The sequence below is a fragment of the Notechis scutatus genome, chromosome 4 (genome assembly GCF_049901735.1).
Source record: "Notechis scutatus isolate UNSWTSFEM ecotype Mainland chromosome 4, rNotScu1.2, whole genome shotgun sequence".
Classification (NCBI taxonomy): domain Eukaryota; kingdom Metazoa; phylum Chordata; class Lepidosauria; order Squamata; family Elapidae; genus Notechis; species Notechis scutatus.
In genome coordinates, this window is record NC_142012.1 from 126,231,409 (window position 1) to 126,254,373 (window position 22,965).

General features: G+C 34.8%; 1 protein-coding gene across 5 annotated transcripts in view; it reads left to right on the top strand.

Annotated features, from left to right (window-relative positions):
• The window catches only part of WDR33 (WD repeat domain 33), a 69,705-nt gene that overhangs the window by 44,486 nt on the left and 2,254 nt on the right, over window positions 1-22,965 (top strand). For 3 of the 5 annotated variants that reach the window (XM_087964797.1, XM_026682241.2, XM_026682402.2), the window contains exons 8-21: window positions 7,977-8,103; window positions 9,017-9,171; window positions 9,705-9,783; window positions 10,213-10,323; window positions 11,304-11,398; window positions 11,885-11,971; window positions 12,205-12,344; window positions 13,355-13,507; window positions 13,993-14,994; window positions 17,438-17,540; window positions 18,647-19,112; window positions 21,390-21,556; window positions 21,660-21,737; window positions 22,503-22,688. In XM_087964797.1, coding sequence (XP_087820923.1) covers window positions 7,977-8,103; window positions 9,017-9,171; window positions 9,705-9,783; window positions 10,213-10,323; window positions 11,304-11,398; window positions 11,885-11,971; window positions 12,205-12,344; window positions 13,355-13,507; window positions 13,993-14,994; window positions 17,438-17,540; window positions 18,647-19,112; window positions 21,390-21,556; window positions 21,660-21,737; window positions 22,503-22,688 — 2,949 coding nt within the window. The remainder of the gene's footprint in view (window positions 1-7,976; window positions 8,104-9,016; window positions 9,172-9,704; window positions 9,784-10,212; window positions 10,324-11,303; window positions 11,399-11,884; window positions 11,972-12,204; window positions 12,345-13,354; window positions 13,508-13,992; window positions 14,995-17,437; window positions 17,541-18,646; window positions 19,113-21,389; window positions 21,557-21,659; window positions 21,738-22,502; window positions 22,689-22,965) is intronic. The other 2 variants (XM_087964798.1, XM_087964799.1) reach the window with 1 other exon arrangement.

The following is a 22,965-nucleotide window of genomic DNA, read 5'->3' on the forward strand; positions in this document are numbered from 1 at the left end:
TTTTAAAAAAAATTCTCTTAAATTATAACAATGTGAATTTAATCCCATTTATAGACATTCTCCTATTTATACAGTTGTGTATTATAATTCATGGCCCATTTTATCAGTATAGTCCTTAACTTGTTCTTGTCATTTTCAAACCTTAATAAAACAGTATACATTTTTTCAATCATTTATATATTATTCATTTTCAAACTGTCTTATGTTGCTTAGTTCCAATTACCCTTTTATTTATTTTAATTTTTTTCTTTTAATTGTGCATATAAAAGCCATTGGAAAGTATATCCTTCTGCAAGTCAGTTATCTTCATGTAGGTAATATATATATAACTTTTATCCATGTAACTAATATTGGATCCATATCTTAGATATTGTTACTAAAAATTGAGAAGTTTGGCCTTGACTCCAGTGCAAGGTATCAGCTGTATTTACACACTAAAGAAAGCAACCTAGAATACATTCAGGAAACTTGTATATAGGAAACATCACTGGTCTCATCAAACTAAAATGTGAACATCTTAACAGAATTGGAAGGGATTTTGGAGGTCTTCTAGTCCAACTCTCTGTTCATGCAGTAGACTCCATACCATTCCAGACAAATAGCTGTCACTTAAAAGGACCCAGTGATGGGGCAACCACAAATTCTAAAAGCAAGCCATTCTACTGGTTAATTGTCATCACTATTAGGAAATTTATTCTTAGTTCTATGTTGCTTCTCTCCTTGATTAGTTTGGTTCCCAATAACATACCAGGACAATATTGTTAACATTGTGCAAGAATGAAAGGAAATACATTTTGATGACTGTTTTTAGAAATACATTATTTGTTACTATCAATAATTAATATATTTGGCATCTTGGAGAAATGAATCGCCATTTTGCTCCAATAGCAGCTAAGGGACTGTTCTGTTCTTTATTCTCCATAAATAGTTATTAAAATGCTTGTGTTTTATTTAGGACATACTGAAACATTCATTTTACTATTGACATATCTTCAAATTGTCTTTCCCAAATTACCTAAACTACAAATCAGGTATAATTTAAAAGACAGAAAGTCTAACACAGGAAATCAGTCTCAACAACCTACTATATATTTGCTTAGTACTTTTTGCTTTGTATTTTTTATTTCTTGCATATTAAACGTATTTGGGACAATTATCTTTGTTACATAGTTAATCAGTATACATATCAATCAATATATGCATTCTAAGAATTATATAATAGATTATTATTATTTATAATTATATGCTTCCCATCTTGCAGTTTGAGGAGACTCTGGGTGCTTATCTTGAAATCCCATTAGTTGTCACTGGTTTATAAACTTTTCTTTAACTAATTCTTGGCCTGAATACATAGAATAAATATTGTTTGTCTGTAGATCAAGCTTTGGCTTTTTTCCCCCTCCCCCCTTTTCATAGCAGTTTTGTGTCAATTTTGCTTGCAACGTTTTATTGTAAAAATACAACATTTTTTACATTTTAATCAGCATAAAATAATTTCATTCTTTATATAACTATAAAACTAGTTCATTTTTATATCTGTGAATGTACAAATGTGTTCTGAATTTGATTTTTTGCATTTACAATACAGTTATTCAGGGCATTATTTGTGAAAAATGTTAAATTCTGGGGGGGGGGGGGAATCAACTGAAGTTACCTTGTCTTTGAAAACAATTAAATTTTGCTTTAGTAGAGTGTAATCAAGTGCTTAATTCTACTAAATTTAATTTTATATAGTTAAGACAAATTATATACCAAAGTTATTTCACTACATTAGTTAAAATATCCAGCTCCTACAGAAAATACTCCTCATCATTAACTGCATCATTAACTCACCTGTTGGGGATTTTTTTAAAAAAAATATAAGATGCCTGTTTCACCCTAATCCAATCAAGGAGAGGTTAAGGGCCTTGCAACGCAAACTCTTCATCCCCAATATTAGATCTGGAAGCTATAAACCTCCACAGTAGCCTTCCATTTTCTGTTATTAATTCCATTCTTCTTTTTTTTTAAGCAAATTTTATTAATTTCAAAGACAAACAAATCATCATCAACCATTACATATTTGAACCTTTTTCCATTATAAATTTTACAAGTCAGATAAAACCTTATTTTATACAATACAATTCTATTTTAAGCCATTTCCATATGAGCATAAAAATACCTCTTATCCAATTTCTCTTTACTTCTCTTTACTCTTATTCAATTTCACTATTATTATTTCATCTATTTCTTTCTGACTTGATTACCATTATTCTCATTCTGTATTTCTACAAGGTTTTATTAATACTCTCAAAAACATAAACACACAACAAACAAACATATAAAAATCTTTTAGGAAAGTAACTTGGCCCCAGGTACCTCTCTTTATATGGGCTTCAATTATATTCATGCTCATCTTACATATCATTACCTATTTTGTTTACCATTCTATATCTTCTATATAAACTTCTCCACACATTTCACTCTTCATAATTCTATCTTATTTAATCCATCTTAATTTAAATCATTATATTTGTATCTTTTGCCCATTCTTTATTATCCCTCTATCTCATTCCTTATAATGAAAAAAAAAAAGAATTTCTCCTGAAATCACTAATCAGAGTATGATGCCTTTCTATCCTCCCCCTAAATTAATTAGATTAACATTTAAAATAACACCTAATACCCAATCTGATTCTGCTTGGTACATTCTATCTACTAATTTTTTTCTTTTAATAACAATAAAAACAGAGTAATAAATCCAAAATGATTAAATACATAGTTAAGTAATAAATCTAAATATTAAATCTTATAACATTCCCATTGCCTTTCCCTTTAATATTTTATTACATTTTAAAATCAATCATTATTAAACATTTCAACATTTTAATTTCTTATTAACTCTTAAGCCATTCTAATTTTCTATTTCTAATACAGATGTTACAATACCATCTTATGTACCTTGCAAAATCTTTTTTAAGGAAATTGTACTTTACCCTTTGTCCCTAAAAAAAATTCCTCTTTTCCCATCTAATTTCAAAACTTTGTGGCTTTTCTCCGCCTTTCCCCTTTCTTTCTTCCCCCACCAAATCTTCCTACCCCCCCCCTTCTTCTAGCCTCTGCCTTGCTGGCATCCCTTCTCTGTTGTGTTCCCTTTTTCTTTTGTTTACTATCATTATATTTATTTTGCATCTTATTTTTCTCTTTCTTAAATGTTTTTTTAGATCTTAAGTCCTTCATTTTCCTCGCTTTCTTCCTTCCTTCTTTCTTAGTTAAATTTTGGAATTCATTAAAGATGGCGTCTTTGTCTTCTTCTTCTTGTTGTTCTTCTGCCTCCATCTGTTGTATTGTTTGTTGATAGTTAACCAGCGCCATTTCTAAAAATAGGAAGGCTTTTTCCATACCATCTTTACCGGCTGCTTTTGTTTGCTCATATTCTTCCCTCAGTTCCTCAAAAGAAAAAGCCATTATAGATCTTTTCTTTTCTTTTTCCCCTCTTTCTTCTTACACCAACCAAGATATTTCAAAAAAAAGTAAAACAATCCCAAAATCCACAATCCTCAATCAATCCAAGCCAAGACAAAATTCTCCCTTTCTCTTCCAGGGGTAGTATCAGACAAAAGAAAAAAGAAAGTCCAAATCTGTATTTTGAAGCCTTATTGGAGTTATATTTCTGTCTTCAAATCCTTAAGGCATCTCCTCCAACAAAATCAAACCAGATGAATATATTTTTTGTCCTCTCCCTTCCGACTTATCCCATAAAGCTAGTTTTACCTGAAAAAAAACAGGTTTCTCAATATCCACTTATTAATTCCGTCGGGAGGGAGAATAAACTTTCCTTTCAGCACCTCAAAATTGCCGCTTATTTTCTCTTGTGGAAAGAATCATCCAAAAAGCCATCATTTCCAGGAATTATATTAAATGTATCTTAGAGTCTTGGATCAACCAAGAAAACTTTCACTCTCAAAAGCTTTCTCCTCTTCCTCCTGCGCATACTTGCCCAGCTGCCGGCTTCTTTGTGGCGGCCATTGCGGACCGCCGCTGCACCGTCTTGGGAAAAGGGGGTTCTGCCGGCCGGGGAGGGGGTCTGCAACACCCCCAAACCCCTCTCCGGATCCCCCCTATCTTCAGCTACCCCTGCAGGGTAGCCTAACTCCGGACCCGTCCGGATCAGAGCACCAAAAGTGGCTAGCGCGGCAGGGATCGCTCAGAGTCGCAAATCCCTGCCGCTCGCGAAGCCGACAAACCGGAAGTCCGAATCATTAATTCCATTCTTAACAGCAATTCATACTGATCAATCTCTAATTGCTCTGATTTGGGTATGGGAATCAATACAGTATTAGAATGGAAGATTCAGGACAGATTTATTTTGATACTCCCTCCTACCATCCAATTAGTTACAACAAATCTTCTTTAACTATATTGTGACCACTATCATAGTGACCACCAGTCCTGCTTCCAAAACTGACCTAATTTTAGAACCCTGAAGCTGATATGGACTAGATAATAGCTAAAGAGACAGACTATTGTGCATATTAGCATTCTGCTCTATGTTCTTTTTTGCCACTTGATTATGCCTTATTCCAGATGCAGAAAATTAGATATGTTGGAAATTTTTAAAAGTCTTTAAACTTTGCTTCACCTATACCAGTGGTTCCCAACCCACGGGCCACTACCAGGCTATCGCCTGTTTGCAAGTGGGCCGCATGAGCTGCTCAACTTGCCTGAGCGGCGATCTGGCACACATGGGCACAGCTCAACTTGTGTGAGTGGTGGCTGGTGTGCACATGCGGGCTGGTCCCTTCCCCAAAACTGGGCCACCAAGCCATAAAGGTTGGGGCCCGCTGATCTGTACTGTAATATGTATAGCAAAATGGCATCATTATTTCATAAGGAAAGTCTCCCCATTCATATCTTATTTGCTAGAACACAACATAACTTCAGGTTTTTAAAACAGAAACAACTTGTCAGCAATGATTAAATATGGATTGTCATTGAATTGTGGCATCTTCCATTGTATTTTATCACCATGCTGGTTCTTACCCCTAACAGTGGAGTCATAAGTCTGTGATGAACGACCTTCCTTTTTATGAGGATTAATTGTAGCAAACTTTTTTTCAGTGAGGATAGATTATCCAATATAATAGCGATGATACTCTCACTAAGGTTTCAAAGCTTAGTACAACAATGTACAAATGGGGAATGCAGCAAACCTGCTTCATACCCTCATGCTACCATTTATGGTCCAACTTCCAAATCAGTCAAAAGGCCACCAATCAAGTCAGATGGAAGGAACATTTGCTGTTGCTTCTGGTTAGTAGTGTCTGAAGCTAGTACAGGTAGTCCTCAATTTACAACCTTTTGTTTCATTCAAAGTTACACTGGCACTGAAAAAAGTGACTTACAATTGATCTCCAAATTTACAACTGTTGCAGCATCCCCAAGGCCATGTGATCAAGGCACTTGGCAAATACACAGCATGTATTTACAAAGTTTACAGCATCCAGGGGTCACATGATCGCCATTTGCAACCTTTCTAGCTGGTTCCGACAAACCAAAGTTAATGAAAATTTGGGAGGGGAACCCAAATTCACTTAGCATTTTCACGATTCACTTAATAACAGCAGTGATTCACTTAGCAACCATGACAAAAATGATCAGAATAAGGTACGATTTGCTTAACAATTGTCCTAGCTTAGTCACAGACATTCTGGTCTCAATTGTTGGCATAAGTTAAAGATTACCCGTGCAATATTTTTAGTTAGTTAGTTGTAACTCACCTTTATTATTTTTTAAATATACAATTCACGGCAGCAAACATACCTCACACTCCCTTCTCCTATTTTCCTCACAGCCATAACCCTGTGAGGTGAGTTGGCTGACAGAAAATGACTGGTCCAAAGTGGGATTAGAACTCACAATTTTCTTTTAACTATGGTGCCTTGACCGAAAATCAGACTGGCTCTCAACATAGAAATAGACATCAGTTCAAGGATCTGAATAGTATTTCGTCCTTGATGTTTCTCCATAGTTCCTTTTAGGTGACCATATTACTTAGTAACAAGAGCTCAGTAACAAGAACTAAGTTTGCCTTGTTTCTAACATTCCTTATACACCAATTTTGTGTGTGTGTGTGTATGGAGTATTGATCTTTCATTTCCATTCTGGACTCAATAACAATTGGATGTTCTTGTCTTGCAGTGACTAATATATCATAGTTATCATCTGATACATATAAATGAGCATGTTTTGTTTTTACACAATTGTATTTTTAGAGGAAAAAAACTATACTATAAGTTTGATGAGCACCTTTTTATAGATAGTGTTACACCATAAACGTTTATATTCTGCACAAAACACATATATTTCAATGCTTCCAAGTACAAACATATTTCAGCTGAACACTTATAACATTTAATTCTACTAATCTGTTTTTATATTTCACTTCTTTTTGAAATATACTGAATAAAAATTCTCAAAAGCTCAAGATGTAGCCTTAAATTACAATTCAGTACTACTTTATTTGGGAATAATCCCCACTGGAATCAAAGGGATTCTCTTCTAAGTATCTAAAGAATTTTGACCTACTTAAATATTTTTAAGTCTATGCTTAGTGAATGGACAGATTTGAAATAGTTATTGGAATCTGTTTAAAATAAATTAAGAAAATATGATTATGACCAATTAGCTTGACAGTTGTCTATCCTGAAAACATCTTATATTTTGCTAGGCTACTGTTTTATTGCATTCAATTGCCAATATGAAGATTAACAAATTAATGAATAGCATTGCTTATTTTTTGTTTTTAATATGAAAAGATTCTTAATTTAATTAGGTTTTTCACCTTCCACATAACAATATGCAGGAGTCCTATACTCCTGCAATCACTAACATTCCCAAGGTATTTCATTCTATGCATGCCTATGCTCCCATCATTCTGTCCCCTCTCGGGGTATGCAATGTAATGCAGAGCTCAGAAAAGAAGGAAGGAGTAAACCACAGAAATAAGAACGTAGATCAGAATGAATGAATTCATCCCAGCACTATTCACCATATCTCTTTGGTATTTATTTATTTATCTAATTTAGACACTGCCTATCTCACTATTTTATTTATTTATCAATCAATCAATCAACAACATTTATTGTTCACCCACCTTACCATAGGCAACTTTCTGGAAGATTTATGGATACAAGTGATAAAACCATATAAAAGACAAATGATTAAAAACTGAAAAATTATCCTTGTCAACTTTCTTTGCTTCCACAGTACTGAAGTACATTTTTTCCTTTAACCTTTTTCTCTCAGTGAAAAAAAATTAAGCTGGAAAAAAAGTTGGATTTAAGCAAAACAACAATCCAAAATATACTTCCAAATGAATCATGAAGTACTGATAGAAAATATTAGCCTCTGTTCAGTTTTGTGTGCAACTATACGTCCTCGTTCAGCAGTAATGGGAAAGCAGTTGATCAGATGTAGTGGGTTTTTATTGAGCTCTTTCAGTGATTTTGGATGTGCTGTACAGTTAGGATTTTTAGTATTTAGTAATACAGTATATAAAATAACAGCTACATTCATTCAACCCTACATTGATCTTATATTCATTAATCCCTACATTATCGGAGACCAATATAATATTATAAAATATTTGGATTAAAAGAAGTTTAAAAATAATTTTATAAACTCAAATCATACCACATTACATCATTTGATTAGAATGATTAGAAAAAGAATAATATGTTACAATAGTTCCCTAAATTTTGAACATATTTACATTATTTCTTACTTGTTGATTATATTTTAATAAGGACAAATGTTAGTTGGGAAATAAATAAGTTTTATGTAATTTGAAAATGTACAAACTTGTTTAAAGCTTATTAAAAGACCAGTAGAGCTTTTTCAGAGAAATTTGCTAATTCTTAATTTGGTTAGATTTTAACTCCTGTTGTTGCTGTGTGAGACATTTAACTAACTAATTGTTTTTGCACTGCTAAAAGGTCATGGTGCTGATGTCAAATGCGTTGACTGGCATCCAACAAAGGGGTTGGTGGTTTCTGGAAGTAAAGATAGCCAGCAGCCAATCAAATTCTGGGATCCAAAGACCGGTCAAAGCCTGGCTACACTGTAAGTGTAGTTGTTTTCTAATTATTTTTGTGCTCTTAACCATGTATACTTCTGCAAATTCTTTGGAAAAAAGGTGGGGTACAATGCAGTCATAATGTTTAATGTCGTCCCTCTTGATCGTGCCTTCAGTAAATACCTAATATAATATTGCTGAACTATTAATGCAGTATTTGCCTCTTACCATCTGATTTTTAATGTAGACTAACTTTATAACAGATAGAGGAAAATAAGACATTGGAAGTCTATGATCTGATCTCCCATCTCCGTAAAAGGGAATGATAGGATTACATTGGGACAAAAGTACTACAAGGAAGTTAATTTTATTAATTTTATTAACTGATATTTATAGAAAATACACTTGAAAATTTTGCTAAGGATGGGTTTAGCAAATATTATGTAGAGAGAGATTAATCCCTATTTCCCAAGCACTATGGTCCCAACATAATCCTGTCCCTTCTAGACCTATTTTTGTTAAAAAAAAAAAAAAGGAGGGGGGAGTGCAAAAGCCTCTCTGGAACCTGTTAACGCTTCTTAACCCCTGTGTTCGTTTATGGCGGCGTGGAAAGAGTATGCTAAGAATGCTTGAATCAATAATCTATTAAAAAATAGTGACAGCTATTATTTCAATAAATCACAATGTTTTATGGAAGCATTTATATTTGGGTTTTTCATCAGCTTACTGCTTATACTTATTAGGAATTTTATCTTGAAAAGGAAGTTAATATGAGTTTCTACTCATTCCTTTTCTATTATGAGATTAGCAATTCTGACTTCTAGTAAAATAAAGACTTGAGCTGTTTGAATTTAATGCTAAATTCTAAGTGAAACAGTAATTACATTTTGAGAGTCTGTCAGTTTTGTGTAATTGTTACCATATTATAATCTGTACTGTTATTAATGCAATTTCTTCCAGACATGCTCATAAAAACACTGTGATGGAGGTCAAGCTGAATCTCAATGGCAATTGGCTGCTTACAGCGTCTCGTGATCATCTTTGCAAACTTTTTGATATCAGAAATCTGAAAGAAGAACTACAGGTCTTCAGAGGTCATAAAAAGGAAGCCACAGGTTATAGTTACTTTTCTGTTGGTTGTTTTTTTGCTTAAGCCCATCCTAAATGATCAAACAGATGCAATTGTAATTCTAATTTGTTTGTGTGTTTGTGCAGGTATATTTGTTGTGAAATGTAATTGATGCTACAGTTTTGAATCACTTCACCTACCTCTGAGTAAAAAGAACATAGAACACTTAAACTCCAAGGCATTCTGTGATATTGCTCTATACTTCCATTATGCTCAGTGGTGGGATTCAGCCAGTTTGCACCACTTTAGGAGAACTAGATGTTAATTTTCTGAGCAGTTTGGTGAACTGTGTTGGAAGAAGTCATTAGGGCAGAGAAACGGTTGTTAAATTATTTGAATCCCACCACTGATTATGCTCACTGCTAATCATTAACCTTCCCTGTCCTTCCCACATGCTGATCCCTATTCTCCATGTTGGGCATCAAATGTCAAGATAGATGCTGTCATTTCTGATCTAGCACTGTATTAGAAAGCAGAAAGTACAAAAAATTCTGTTGTTTTTTTTAATCGGTAATATAGCTGTGGCTTGGCATCCTGTTCATGAAGGTCTTTTTGCTAGTGGAGGATCTGATGGTTCTTTGCTGTTCTGGCATGTTGGGTGAGTATCTCATTCAGATGTGAAATTGCAATAGACATTCAGCATATTTTAATGTAACTTTTTCAAGCTTCAAGCTTTGTTTCCTAATTATTCTAAAAATCTAAGATAGTTTACTTGGTTTTTGGTGTCATCACGTCTTAAATTAATTTTTCTTGTAAATATTTCTATTTAACCTTGGCATACATGGAAAGAATATCAATTATATGTAAAGATTCTGTAAAAACTGGAAAATTTTAAAAAAATAGAACTCATAATTGAATTACTTTTCAAGTTTATTTTAAATCTGCAATAAGTGTTTGTATTCAACAGAAAAAAATCGTGCATTGACCAAGATTATAGACCTTAAGAAGTTTTATAGCAAATTCATTTGGAGGCTTGTTCCAAAATGTTTTATTTATTTATTTAACTACTGCTTTTTATATGTTTCAGGGTTGAAAAGGAAGTGGGTGGTATGGAAATAGCCCATGAAGGAATGATTTGGAGCTTGGCATGGCATCCTCTAGGACACATTCTGTGTTCAGGATCAAATGATCACACCAGGTATTTTGAGTGCAGTATGATGCTTGGCACTCTTTTGATTCCAAGAACATTTCTCTTAATTAACAAACATCATCATCATCATTATTCTCTCTTTAATAAGAGATAAAATAAGGCACATTTAATTTTATAAGGTTAGTGAAAAATAAAAATGGCACTTAGAAAAAAAATATATAATTCAGTTTGAATGATGGAGTCCAAGAGAAAAGTTTCACATATAAGTTTGGAACAATTTTTTATTAATTTTAGTAGAAATAATTCCAGGTATACACCTACTGTAATTAGCTGCAAACATCTAATTATGACAGTTTATATTTCAACTATAATTGGAAATAAAAGATTTTTAGATTTGAAAAAAATATTGTCATCTACATTATTGTAATCTCTGGGCCCCTTCTTACCAGATTAATAAAACAAGAAAATAGCAGTTTCTCACAACACTCTCAAAAACAGTAATGCAGATCCACATTTTTATTATCATATTTATTGAAGAATCTTATTTGCTTATGTTTAAATTTAGTTAAATAACCAACATCTGTTTTTCATTTCTCTGGTATTATTCATACCTAACTATAGTATATACATATTTTAATAAATGTATATTTTGATATCTAAAGAAAAGTATTTTATATGAGATGGCATAAATATCATCTAAGAAGATAAACACATAGTATGGTGAACAAATTTCCACCATTTTTAAGTTGAATAAATACTATTATTCCTACAAAATAGATATTTTTCCATCAGCTCTGTGTACAAGTAACTGACCATCCAATTCCATAAGTCATCTGAAGTTGCAGAGTAGAAAAATGTACAAACTAGTTCCATTCCCATTAGTGTGATTCTTGTCTTTTTCCCTGAAGGATAGCAATGACTTATCTGATGTCTAACCAGCAGAAAAATACCTGACGTAGGAGGGAGATAGATTCAATTCTCATAACAGACAAAAGAGAACATATTACCATGTAGTTTTATTTTGACAGCAAATTCTGGACCCGGAATCGACCTGGAGATAAAATGCGAGACCGATATAACTTGAACTTACTTCCAGGAATGTCAGAAGATGGAGTAGAATATGGTAGTTATTTTTGGTCTATACAGCATATTATAATGATTTAAAGTAGAATTTGAATTTGGATTACAAAAACTTATTCATATTCAGGTCTCTACTTGATTTGAAAGAATCACTGGGTGATTTGGCACCACTTAATTTCAGTCTAGTCAACATTACTGGGTTGTTGTTGTGGAGGGAAGATGAAGGAAGACCCATGTGATACCATGAGCTCTCAAAGAAAAGATGACACACATACATATATAAGATTTGTAAGGGCTATATGGCAATTCGAATTCAGAAGGGAGTATGCATGATCACAAACACATTATTTATTCCATTCTTGTTATCTTAGTCCATGAAATGTGCATTTTCTTCTCTCTCTCTCTCTCTCTCTCTCTCTCTCTCTCTCTCTCAATCTAAATTGATACTAATGTTATAGGAAATGAATAATTTCAACATGTTCCAAGGCAAACATGCTTCATTTGATAATTGTATTTTTTTTCTTTCTAGATGACCTAGAACCCAATAGCCTTGCAGTGATTCCAGGGATGGGAATTCCTGAACAATTGAAACTAGCCATGGAACAAGAACAGATGGGTGAGAAAGAAAGCATGCAGAAATAATTCTTTTTTGGAAATCTATTACTTAAACATAGTGAAATATTACTGCTGTATAAACATGGATTACATTGTATTGCTACATCTGAAAATGATTTTTTTCTGAATAATAGGAACTGGGAAAATTATTTCTTTTTGCTTTGCCATCTTATTTTGGTGGAAAAATGTGAAATATAAAACTATAGAATTGATTGTTTCAACCTATTTTTGAAGGGAAAGATGAGACAGGTGAAATTGAAATGACTATCCCAGGATTGGACTGGGGTATGGAAGAGGTAATGCAAAAGGACCAAAAGAAAGTACCACAAAAAAAAGTTCCCTATGCAAAGCCAATCCCTGCCCAGTTTCAACAGGTTAGTATGCCTTAAATATTTTGATTGAAATGAGTTTACTACTTTGTCACATTGGTGTCTAATAATTATTTCACATGCCAGTACCTATTAGAATGTAAAGGACAGGTGCATGAATGAATTCTTGATAATATAAAAGATACAGCTAAATTGAACATCTGTACTTAATATGCAATATTACTGATTTAGATCAATTGTCATTAGGCCTTTAGACTCACTGTTCTTATATGGACAAAATAATGCAGTGAATTTAGATTCTGAAACTTATTTCAATTTTTCTGCCTTGTGTATTTCAAAAAACTTGATTGCATTCTGAAGTATTTTATATGTACAAAGTTTTTAGAACACACAGAATATATGGCATGCAGATATTTGATAAATCTCAAATATTTTTTATTAATCATTGCATCTACATCCTGCCCTTTCCCTTGACAGATGAGACAGTCAGTATACATGGAGGGGGCTTCATTTTAATTTTAATCACAAAGGCAAGAGAACTCTCAGGGCTTGAAGCTGGGTCTCCCTGACCAAAGTCCAATGCTTTAATCCATACCCCATTATCTCAAGTCCAAGGGATCTTCATATCTTATCATTGTAATTACAATTTTAAAAAAGAGTTTGAGAGAAATGATGGTTTTAAACTGTAAGAATCTACATTCTTCCTGTAACTTAGGGTTGACATAATTTGGATTTTGCCAAAGTTTTGTTCCCTCATCCATCATCATTCTTAGCATGGTGCCAATTTTAAAGACCCCGATACAATTTCTGTAGCAAGTATAGCCTTTGCTGCTAGAAAATAAAACAGAGGAAGTATTGCACGATAAGATTTGTAAAGATTTACTGATCTTTCACTCTCTTTTTTAATTAAGGAATCCCCAAATCACCAGAAGGCTGTAATATTTATTGTCTTGTTATTTTATTCAGCATTCAGTAATACATAACTAATTTATTAATCTCAGTAGAGTAAATAATATCAGTATTAGTATACCCAAAGCTTTAATTATTCTATTTAGGCTTGGATGCAGAATAAAGTTCCAATCCCTTCACCAGCTGAGCCTCTGAATGATCGAAAGGAAGAACTTAAATTAGAGGAGAAAAAGAAGACACAAGCAGAGATAGAGCAAGAAATGGCAGCACTTCAGTACACTAATCCACAGCTTCTTGAGGTATGTAAAATAAAGTAAAATCAGTCATTAGCATTCTTCAAAACATCTATATCACATTAAAGAAATGGAGAAATGGGAAAACAGCAGTAAGGATGCTGCTAGGACATACTGTGTTTTCTTTGGAGATATAATATATGTAACATTTGAACTAAAGAAAACAATTGCTATTTTGAATCGATTGAATGAGAAAGTGTCCAGAAATATAAAAATGGAATAAAAATAGAGTACTGAGCCATTAATATTTAATATATGGGTAGTGTTCCTTTATTGTGTGTATAAATGAATACTGCTCCTGGCAACTCCTTTTTGTGATGCTATAACATTGTAATGTTCAGTCACATTTTGCAATCTCTTGCCAGTCAGATTTTTTAATTTGTTCCAGTTGAAGCAATAATTAAAAATAAAAACTTCAAATAGAAATATCAGTTTCCATTTGTTCCTAACAATTTTAGGGATATGTGTAATTAGATTGCTTTTTTCCACAGCAACTGAAGATTGAGAGACTTGCACAGAAACAAGCAGAACAGAGTCAACAGCAACCTCCTCCAGGAGGACCTGTTCATGGACCCCAGCATTTTCCAGGACAAGGTCCAATGTCTCAGGTGCCACAAGGATTTCAGCAAGCCCATCCACCTCAGCAGATGCCAATGAATATGCCTCAGATTGGACCACCAGGACCACAGGGACAGTTCAGGCCTCCAGGACCTCAAGGACAAATGGGACCTCAAGGTCTTCCTTTACACCAAGGAGGTGGTGGACCACAAGGGTTCGTTGGTCCTCAAGGACCTCCACAAGGACTTCCAAGACCTCAAGAACTTCATGGACATCAAGGAATGCAGAGGCATCCTGGTCCTCATGGACCCATGGGCCCACCAGGTCCACCAGGTAATACTGGACCTCAGGGTCACTTAGGCCCACAAGGACCACCTGGGCCTCAAGGTCACTTAGGTCAACAAGTTCCACCTGCACCACAAGGCCATTTAGGTCCTCAGGGGCCACCTGGTGGTCAGGGGCCACCTGGCCCAAGGGGGATGCAAGGGCCCCATGGAGTACAGGGAGCTCAAGGGATGCAGGGTCCTGTGTCCCAAGGACCTTTGATGGGACTTAATCCAAGAGGCATGCAAGGACCTCCAGGACGAGAGACCCAGGGTCCTGGTCCCCAAGGAATGATGATGGGTCATCCACCACAAGAACTTAGAGGGCCTCATGGTTTGTTGGGGCATGGCCCCCAAGAGCTCAGAGGTCCTCCACCTCAGGGTTCAATGATGGGACCTCCACAGGAATTGCGTGGGCCACCAGGTACACAAGGACAACAAGGACCTCCACAAGCTAATATGGTAGCACCTCAAGGAAATATGCAAGGGCCACCTGGGCCTCAAGGACAACAGAATCCTTCAAGGGGGGGCCATCCTTCCCAGGGTCCTCCACCTTTCCAGCAACAGAAAACTCCTTTACTTGGTGATGGTCCTCGAGCCCCATTTGGTCAGGTATGTCTGTGAGAGGTAGTTTTTCTTGCATTATAATTTGTCAGGAAGAAAATTATATCAATTCAATAATAAATTTATGTTATAAAGTAACAGTTATCTGAGAAAGCAATAATTGGGTCACCAGGTCCAGTTGGAAACAGTGTATTAATACTATTGTAACTTCAGCACTAACAAAATTAACTGGAAATTAAGGGACAGAGCTCAGAATGTGGATTTTTATCATGGACTTGTAAAAATTCTATTCAGGGCTATGTAAAATCACATTGCTAAGGTAATTCCAAATAATATTTTGTCGAACTCACTATGACCATACAATTTGTTGTTCTAAGCAATAAGAAAGAGAGTTGAACATCCAAAGGTTAGGAAAAGCCAAATCCCTGTTCTTCAAGAGTTTTCTAATATTTTAGTAGTAATTGTTTTAATTTATCTATGTCCAAGTGAATTATTAGTATATTTTTAAACTTCTTCAATACCGGTAGTCCTCACTTAATGATGCCAATTGGGACTAGCAACGTTGTTGCTAAGCGATGCGATTGTAAAATGCAATGTCACATGATAGCAATTGCAGCAGTTCCATTTGCCCTCATTAGTTGAATCCAGCCTGGTTGCAGCACGGTGAAATGAGATCATCATTTGTTACTTTCTAATGGCTTCCCCTTTAACTTGGCTTATTAGAGGCTGGCAGTGAAAGAAATGTCAATCATGTGACCATGAAACAATGCAAAAATTGTAATTGCAAGCCAATTGCCAAGTGCTCAAACTGCAACCACAAGCCCATGGGGATACTGTGTTGGCTGAAGTTACAAGGAACAGCTCTAAGTGTCCTGGTTTAACACTGTTGTAACTTCAGAGCAGAGGTGGTATTCAGCAGGTTCTGACCAGTTCTGGAGAACCGGTAGCGGAAATTTTGAGTAATTCGGAAAACCGGCAAATACCACCTCTGACTGGAGATTTTACAGTATCCTTCCCCTGCCACGCCCACCAAGCCATGCCCACAGAACGAATAGGAAAAAAAAATTGAATCCCACCACTGCTTCAGAGGGTCACTGAGCAAATGGTAGCTGAAGAAGGACTACTTATATTTGCATGTTGTTTGTAAAGCAGTGCATTAAAAGCTTCAGTAGTTTGAAAACGATATAGGAGCTGGCATTTTTGTGTCGTATACAGCAGGGGTCTCCAATCTTGGCAACTTTAAGACTTGTGGACTTCAGCTCCCAGAATTCCTCAGCCAGAATTCCTCAGCCAGGAATTCTGGGAGTTGAAGTCCACAAGTCTTAAAGTTGCCAAGGTTGGAGACCCCTGGTATACAGTATAAAAGCAAATATTGAAAACTGATTGCAGAAAAAGACCTAGTGGTCCATTAAGTCTGTACTTTGAATGTATTTGTTTTCTGTATATTTATTTATTTATTCTTATTTTTATCGAATGATGGATATCTGTTGATCCCAAGCATGTTTAAACTCAGTTATTGATGATTGGTCCATAACCTCCACTGAAAATTGGTTCTAAGCTTCCCCTATTCTTTCTATGAAGTAAATCCTTTCTAACATTACATGTAGTCCTCAACTTACAACAGTTTGTTTAGTGACTGTTCAAAATTACAACAGCACTGAAAAAAGTGACTTATGACCATGGTTTACACTTACGATCATTTCACATCTCCATGGTCATATGATCAAAATTCAGACACTAGCAACTGACTCATATTTATGACGGTTGCTTTGCTCCAGGGTCACGTGATCACCTTTTGTGACCTTCTGACAAGGAAAATCAATGGAGAAGCCAGATTCACTATAACAACTGTGGTAAGAAAGATCATAACAGAGGAAAAATTCACTTAACAACTGTCTTGTTTAGCAAAGAAATTTGGTCATAAGTCAAGGACTACCTGTACCTGTACTTATAGATGTCTCTGATATTAGGTTAAATTTATTAAATAAATTTTAGGATTTGTTAATCTTATTCTTTTCCCAAGTCTCCCGCTTTATTACTAGGACATGTCTGTACAACCTGTGGAGGGGAAAGGGACACAATTGATAAATTTAAAACCATCACAGGCTGCAAAGAAATACCTGGCACACCAATCAGCTGTTTGGTGGTTAGTGGAGCTGGCAAGGTATCTATTGGTGATCCTTGGCAGTGATCTTTGTGTGTGTGTATGTTAATTTATTGACTTTTTCAAAAAGTGCTGATGTGCTGCACAAGGCTTCTTGTACAGGCCAGCTCTAAGAGAATGTACTACTTGAGAAGCATATTACCTTGTGGCATTATTCAGGAACAAGAAAAATAACTTTACTTTTATTGTGACTATTTTCTGACCTTATTTACACCAACTCATACAGAATTAGGCTGTAGTGCTTATGGTGCCCATATAAAACAGTACTGTATATACATACAGTTAAATTTTTTGTTTCATTTCATCTTACTTAAATTAAACTTACAGGAAGGGCAGAATACTGGACCTCCACCATTGATACCAGGATTGGGACAGCATGGAGGACCAGGTCGTCATGGCCCTCACAACCAAGGACCTGTTTCTAGTAAAGGTAATGAAACACATGGTTGGATCAGTAACCATGTTTCTAAAATCTTGTAGTAGGAGGGAATAAATAACCTAGACTGTTCATACCATCTTCAAAACCATGAAAAATAATATATTGGTGCTTCTTATGTGTATTCAAGGATATTATAACATACAATATCTTTGATTGTGACTAGAAGTGTAACAAATCTAATGATGCAAATACTTAACTAAGTGTTTCAACTAACTAGCTCTGAGCAATAGTTGAAAAGCAGGATTATGAATGAAATTATCTTCTGGGAAAGCCTCTGATAACACACTTTTATTATAATATCTCAGAAGACATAATAAATGATAATAAGAGGATAATAAGGTAGACAATAGAATGAAATAAATGAATATGCTATGGGATATGTTTAAAGAAAAGCACTCCCATTATTTCAGTAAGTGATGTTGTGTGTGATTCTAACTCAGGTAGCTTAATTGGTCATATAGCATGCATTATAGCAGAAGTTTAGGAATTGGGAATTGTGATTCCCTGAGGGATTGGGACCAAATGTGAGCATGGTTCTACATAGCCTTCACTGAGCTGCTTGCATTAGACCAGTCTAATAGGTGCCTTGGATGCAGCCCAAAAACAACTGGAGCACCACTTGAACAGCGTACGATTGACAAATTCATCAGCCAATTGCTAAAGGCATCTTTATTTTTATCCTATATATATCTACCTTGTGAGAGTTTGAGGAACAGACAGAATCATAAGTAGCTTGCTACTCACCCTTCAAAGCAATCCAAAAAAACCCCAAAATCATGGATACTAATGTTTCTTCTGTTGCAAGATTGTCATAACAGAATCTTGCATGTCTGAAAACGCTCCTCCCTCCCCTCCCTTTTCATTCCTGAAAACTAAGGAGAACTAACCCAATTCTGAGACACTTTCTCAAATTACATTTCTGATGTGGAATCAGATTTTATTTATCAGACCATTGTCTAGGCTGCAGCTCTTTCTCTTGTCTCAAGGTTATTCTGATAGCCTATTACAGTTGAGAGGGGTTTACTGTGCAAAAGTACACCTTTATGGAATTGAAAAAATATTTTAAATATTTCAGCTATTTTTCATTTATTTTTAAGGTGATTCACGTGGTCCACCAAACCATCAGGTTGGCCCACTCTCAGAAAGGAGACATGACCAGAATAGTGGTGGCCCAGATCATGGTCCTGATAGAGGTCCCTTCCGAGGTGGTCAAGAATGGAATGATGGTAGAGACACTAGGGGTATGCCAGACAGAAGGGCACCTCATTCAGATTTCCATGATGACTTTGATCGAACAGATGAATTTCGTGAAGACTTTCATCCAGACAAGCGATTTGGGCATCGTTTACGTGAATTTGAGGGAAGAGGAGGTCCACCTCAAGAAGAGAAATGGAGAAGAAGTGGTCCAGGCCCTCCTTTCCTTCCTGATCACAGGGAATTCAATGAAGGAGATAGGGGTCCAAACCGTGGACCTCCTGGCTCATGGGATGGACGGAGAACTTCAGATGAGCGATTCTCTCATGATCCAGAGGAAACACGATATCGAGGAAGAAGAGATGAAAAGTAAGAATTCTAATAATTTTTTAATTGAAAATTAAGCTAAATACTATTTCTTATTTCATATTTAAAGAAAAGTATTTAATTCTAATAATAAATGATCTAATTTATATAGTTGTACATATTAAAGTTCCTATGCGTGTGTCTATCAGATCATTATTAAAAGAAAATTGTAAAAATGGTTTCCTACAGCACTTATATCTTAGTACTTATCTCTGTAGATATCAAATAAAGGAATTGGGAAAGAGATTTATTAGGAATACAGATCAGTCCCTTTGGTTAGAATGCAAAGAACTATTTTAACTTAAAGTTAAACTAGACCTTTAATTATTTAATCTGTAACACTCCTCCGTTTCTCTGCCGATGAAGTTGTACCAGCTGAATTTTGTAGAGTTCATAGTGGGGAAAAACATGCACTTAAATTGGCATCAGGCTAAAGATGTTCTTCTTCAAACTATATTGTTAATGGCATATGTAAATTTAAACTATGAATAGATTTTAGAATAAATCATTTTAAAAGAATGCTTCCCTGAAGTATCTTCTTGACTAATTATAGATACATAAATAAAAATAATGCCATTACCAATAATTCAGCATTATTATAATATCCTGGAGGTTGTTATTTGGAACACTGACATAATCCTATCTTCAGAATGTTGGAAACAATGAGCTCACTGAGATATTTACATTAACTTAAGTATAAACTCCACTCATGCAGATAATTAAGCTATATTTTATTAAAATCTGAATACCAAAATAGAAACATTTGTTTACAGCTTGGTAATGAAAAAGATACAACTGAAGCTTTAAGATTTCTTTGTACTTTTTCTCCATATTCCCTCTCCAAAACAGTTTCAATTGTTTGATATAATAAGTGGATTACAATTAAGTTAGATAATATTGAGTTTAGTTGAAATAAAAAGTTCTTGCACATAAAATAGCAACTTTTATACTATTGCTCTGTTGCACTGCTTTATGCTTACACTGTTGCAGACATAGTAGAATATTTTTAAAAATAGAAACAATTGGAATATCTTCTTCCTAGTTCTAGAAGTTCTAGATATTTTATGCCTCCCCTAATTTTTTTCAACATTCATTCATTTAATTTATTTTAGGCATACAGGAACAAATTAAACAAGGCAGATTCAGAAACACATATAAACTTGGAATTTGTATCAGTAGCTACTGCATACTTACATATTGTTTGATGTTGTGGCCTCCCTAAGATCTTGCACAGTGCTCTGAGTAGATTTATGTTTGAACTGTAACTTCATTTTGCCAAGCGCTTTGGAAACCACACAAATTCTTTAGTTTGGTTCATGTGTGTGTAGAAATTCTCCCTTTCTGTTGGCAACTCTAAAAGAACAAATAAATATGAGTTGACAGAAATCATGTTCTGAGGTTCCAAGCTATACAACAAGGAACCTGTGGCCTATAGCTACTTTTCAATTTAGTTTTTCATTCACTCAACTCTCACAAAGCTGAGTATTCAAAAATTCACTTCTCTCTCTATACAACAATTTTTATTGACTTAGATATCATAACAAAGTATAGTTGACATCAATGATACTTTGCTAATTTGCAGTTCAGTTGACATTATTTGTCAACAGATAACCCACTATAATTCTTATCTGTAATTTGCTTTTTTATTAATCTGTCATTATACTGAACGCTTTTTCCTAATAGGCAGTGTGGTACCACGGTGGCCTTCCTTGTGATAATGAATATCAGAGATTAATAAAACTGCAATTATAGAGGAAAAGGGAGCATAATGCAAAGGGAGTTTGAATGTTCACAAATTTGAATCCATTTTCGTTAGGTTGTTTGCTGCAAATAGAAATAAGGAAATCCACAAATGAGATTTAAAAGAATGTTAAAGATAAGTTTGTCCCTTTCCACCATGGATAGATTAATTATTTATACTTTGTCCACAGTTTTCAAACTCAAAGAGTACTTCATGAGTTTTATATCACATATGAATGTTCAATTTGATTAGTTAATTGATTGGAACTCATGTGATCAAACACATTTGTTGTTGCAAAGTCACTTTGTGACTTTAACAGAAAGTTCTGATTTCTGTCAAAGAGCAAAAGTAAATAGTTAATATCGACATGTGATTTTAGCCAAAAGGCTGAAAAGCCTTTCCAGTTCAATAATGTCATTCTGTGTAACAACTGCAGTGTTTCAAAGTTGATTTTTTAAAGTAATTAAAATTTCACTTCAACATAATCTTGACAGCATGGACTTCTACATAATGCAATATTCCTACTTCGTTTGCTGAAGCTTTAGGAGAGGTACACCCTCAAGGCATGAAGGCCGAGGACCAAGAGGAAGAGACAGTTTTCCCGGACCTGATGATTTTGTGCCAGAAGAAAATTTTGACTCATCAGAGGAAAATGCAAGGGGAAGAGATCACAGTGGTCGGGGAAGAGGTCGGGGTAACCCAAGAGGTATAGTTCATGCTCAATTGAAAATAACATATAATACAGTCCACATTATTCTAAGCCCTTTTTGTGCTTTGTAAGTACTAAAATCTGTTTTTTGTTATTGTAGGAGGACGAAAAGGTCTTCTTCCCACTCCAGATGAATTTCCTCATTTTGAAGGCCGAATGGATGGAAATCGAGAACCAGGTGAAAATTTTAAATTTGTGCTAGATTTGAGCATCAAAGAATACTAATGTTCATGTTCTATTTTTCACTTGCTTGGAAGTAATGCTGTTTTCATATCACTTAAAAACTAGCATTCTTAGAATACTTAATTTGAAAGACAAATACTATATCTTGCCTCTTTTCACTTATCAAAAGCTAGGCAGTCTGTTTAGATCATTCTAGAAAGCTTCTACCATGCACTTCCATGTTCTGCTTCAGTTTTCTCTAAAGAGCTATCCGTCACTTCAGCTTATTTTTAAAAAGTCAAACAATATATTTTATTCTATCCTTTTTGACATCACTTATGTGGAATTATAAAGACAAGAAATGTAATATTTCATTTTATTCTTTCCCTTATAACTTTCCAAAACACCAATCACTAATTATAAAAAATGTTGGGTTGCAGTAATTATAGTTAAACAAGCATAAAACCTTGGTGCTATTGTTCACTTAGATTCGCCGTACATTTCTGAATGACCCACAAACTTTTGATGACATTGGCAGAAGTATACCAACATACATAAAAAGTTAAAGGGAGCAAATTCTTTTTCAAGTAACTGTGTATGTGCATGTGTAATTAAGAGTTGATAACAAATGATCATATCTAATTGAAAGAAATTTAGGGCATGCATTTCTGTCACACTCACTGTCAGGTTTGATTTGATTTTAACAAAAAGGAGTTTACAGAAAAATTTCCACTATGTTTGGACTAAATTTCTCACTTCAATTGTATTTTGTCATGACCAGGTCCCCGTCAAGATCATTCTTCTCATGATGGACATTCTCCTGCAAATCGAGAACGTTCCTCCTCCCTGCAAGGAATGGATATGGCCTCACTACCACCCCGCAAACGACCTTGGCATGATGGACCAGGAACCTCTGATCACAGAGAAATGGAAATGCAAGCTGGGCATCCAGAGGAGAGAGGAAAGGGTAAATTACAATTCTTTGAGAGATTCAGTCGTATAGTATATGCTAACATATAAGCCATGCACTGAAATGCCATGAAAATTCACTGTCTGAAATAAACCAACTCTCAAAATTCCTATTGTTTTCATTTTTACAATTGGCTTACCTCAGGTGGTGCATTTTTCATGATATTTTGGTTAAAATTTCAGGGTTGACTTATTAGCAAGTATATATGGAATATATGGGTACTTTAAATCTACATCTACATAGAAGCCCAACCAATTTTGGGGCTATATGTTGG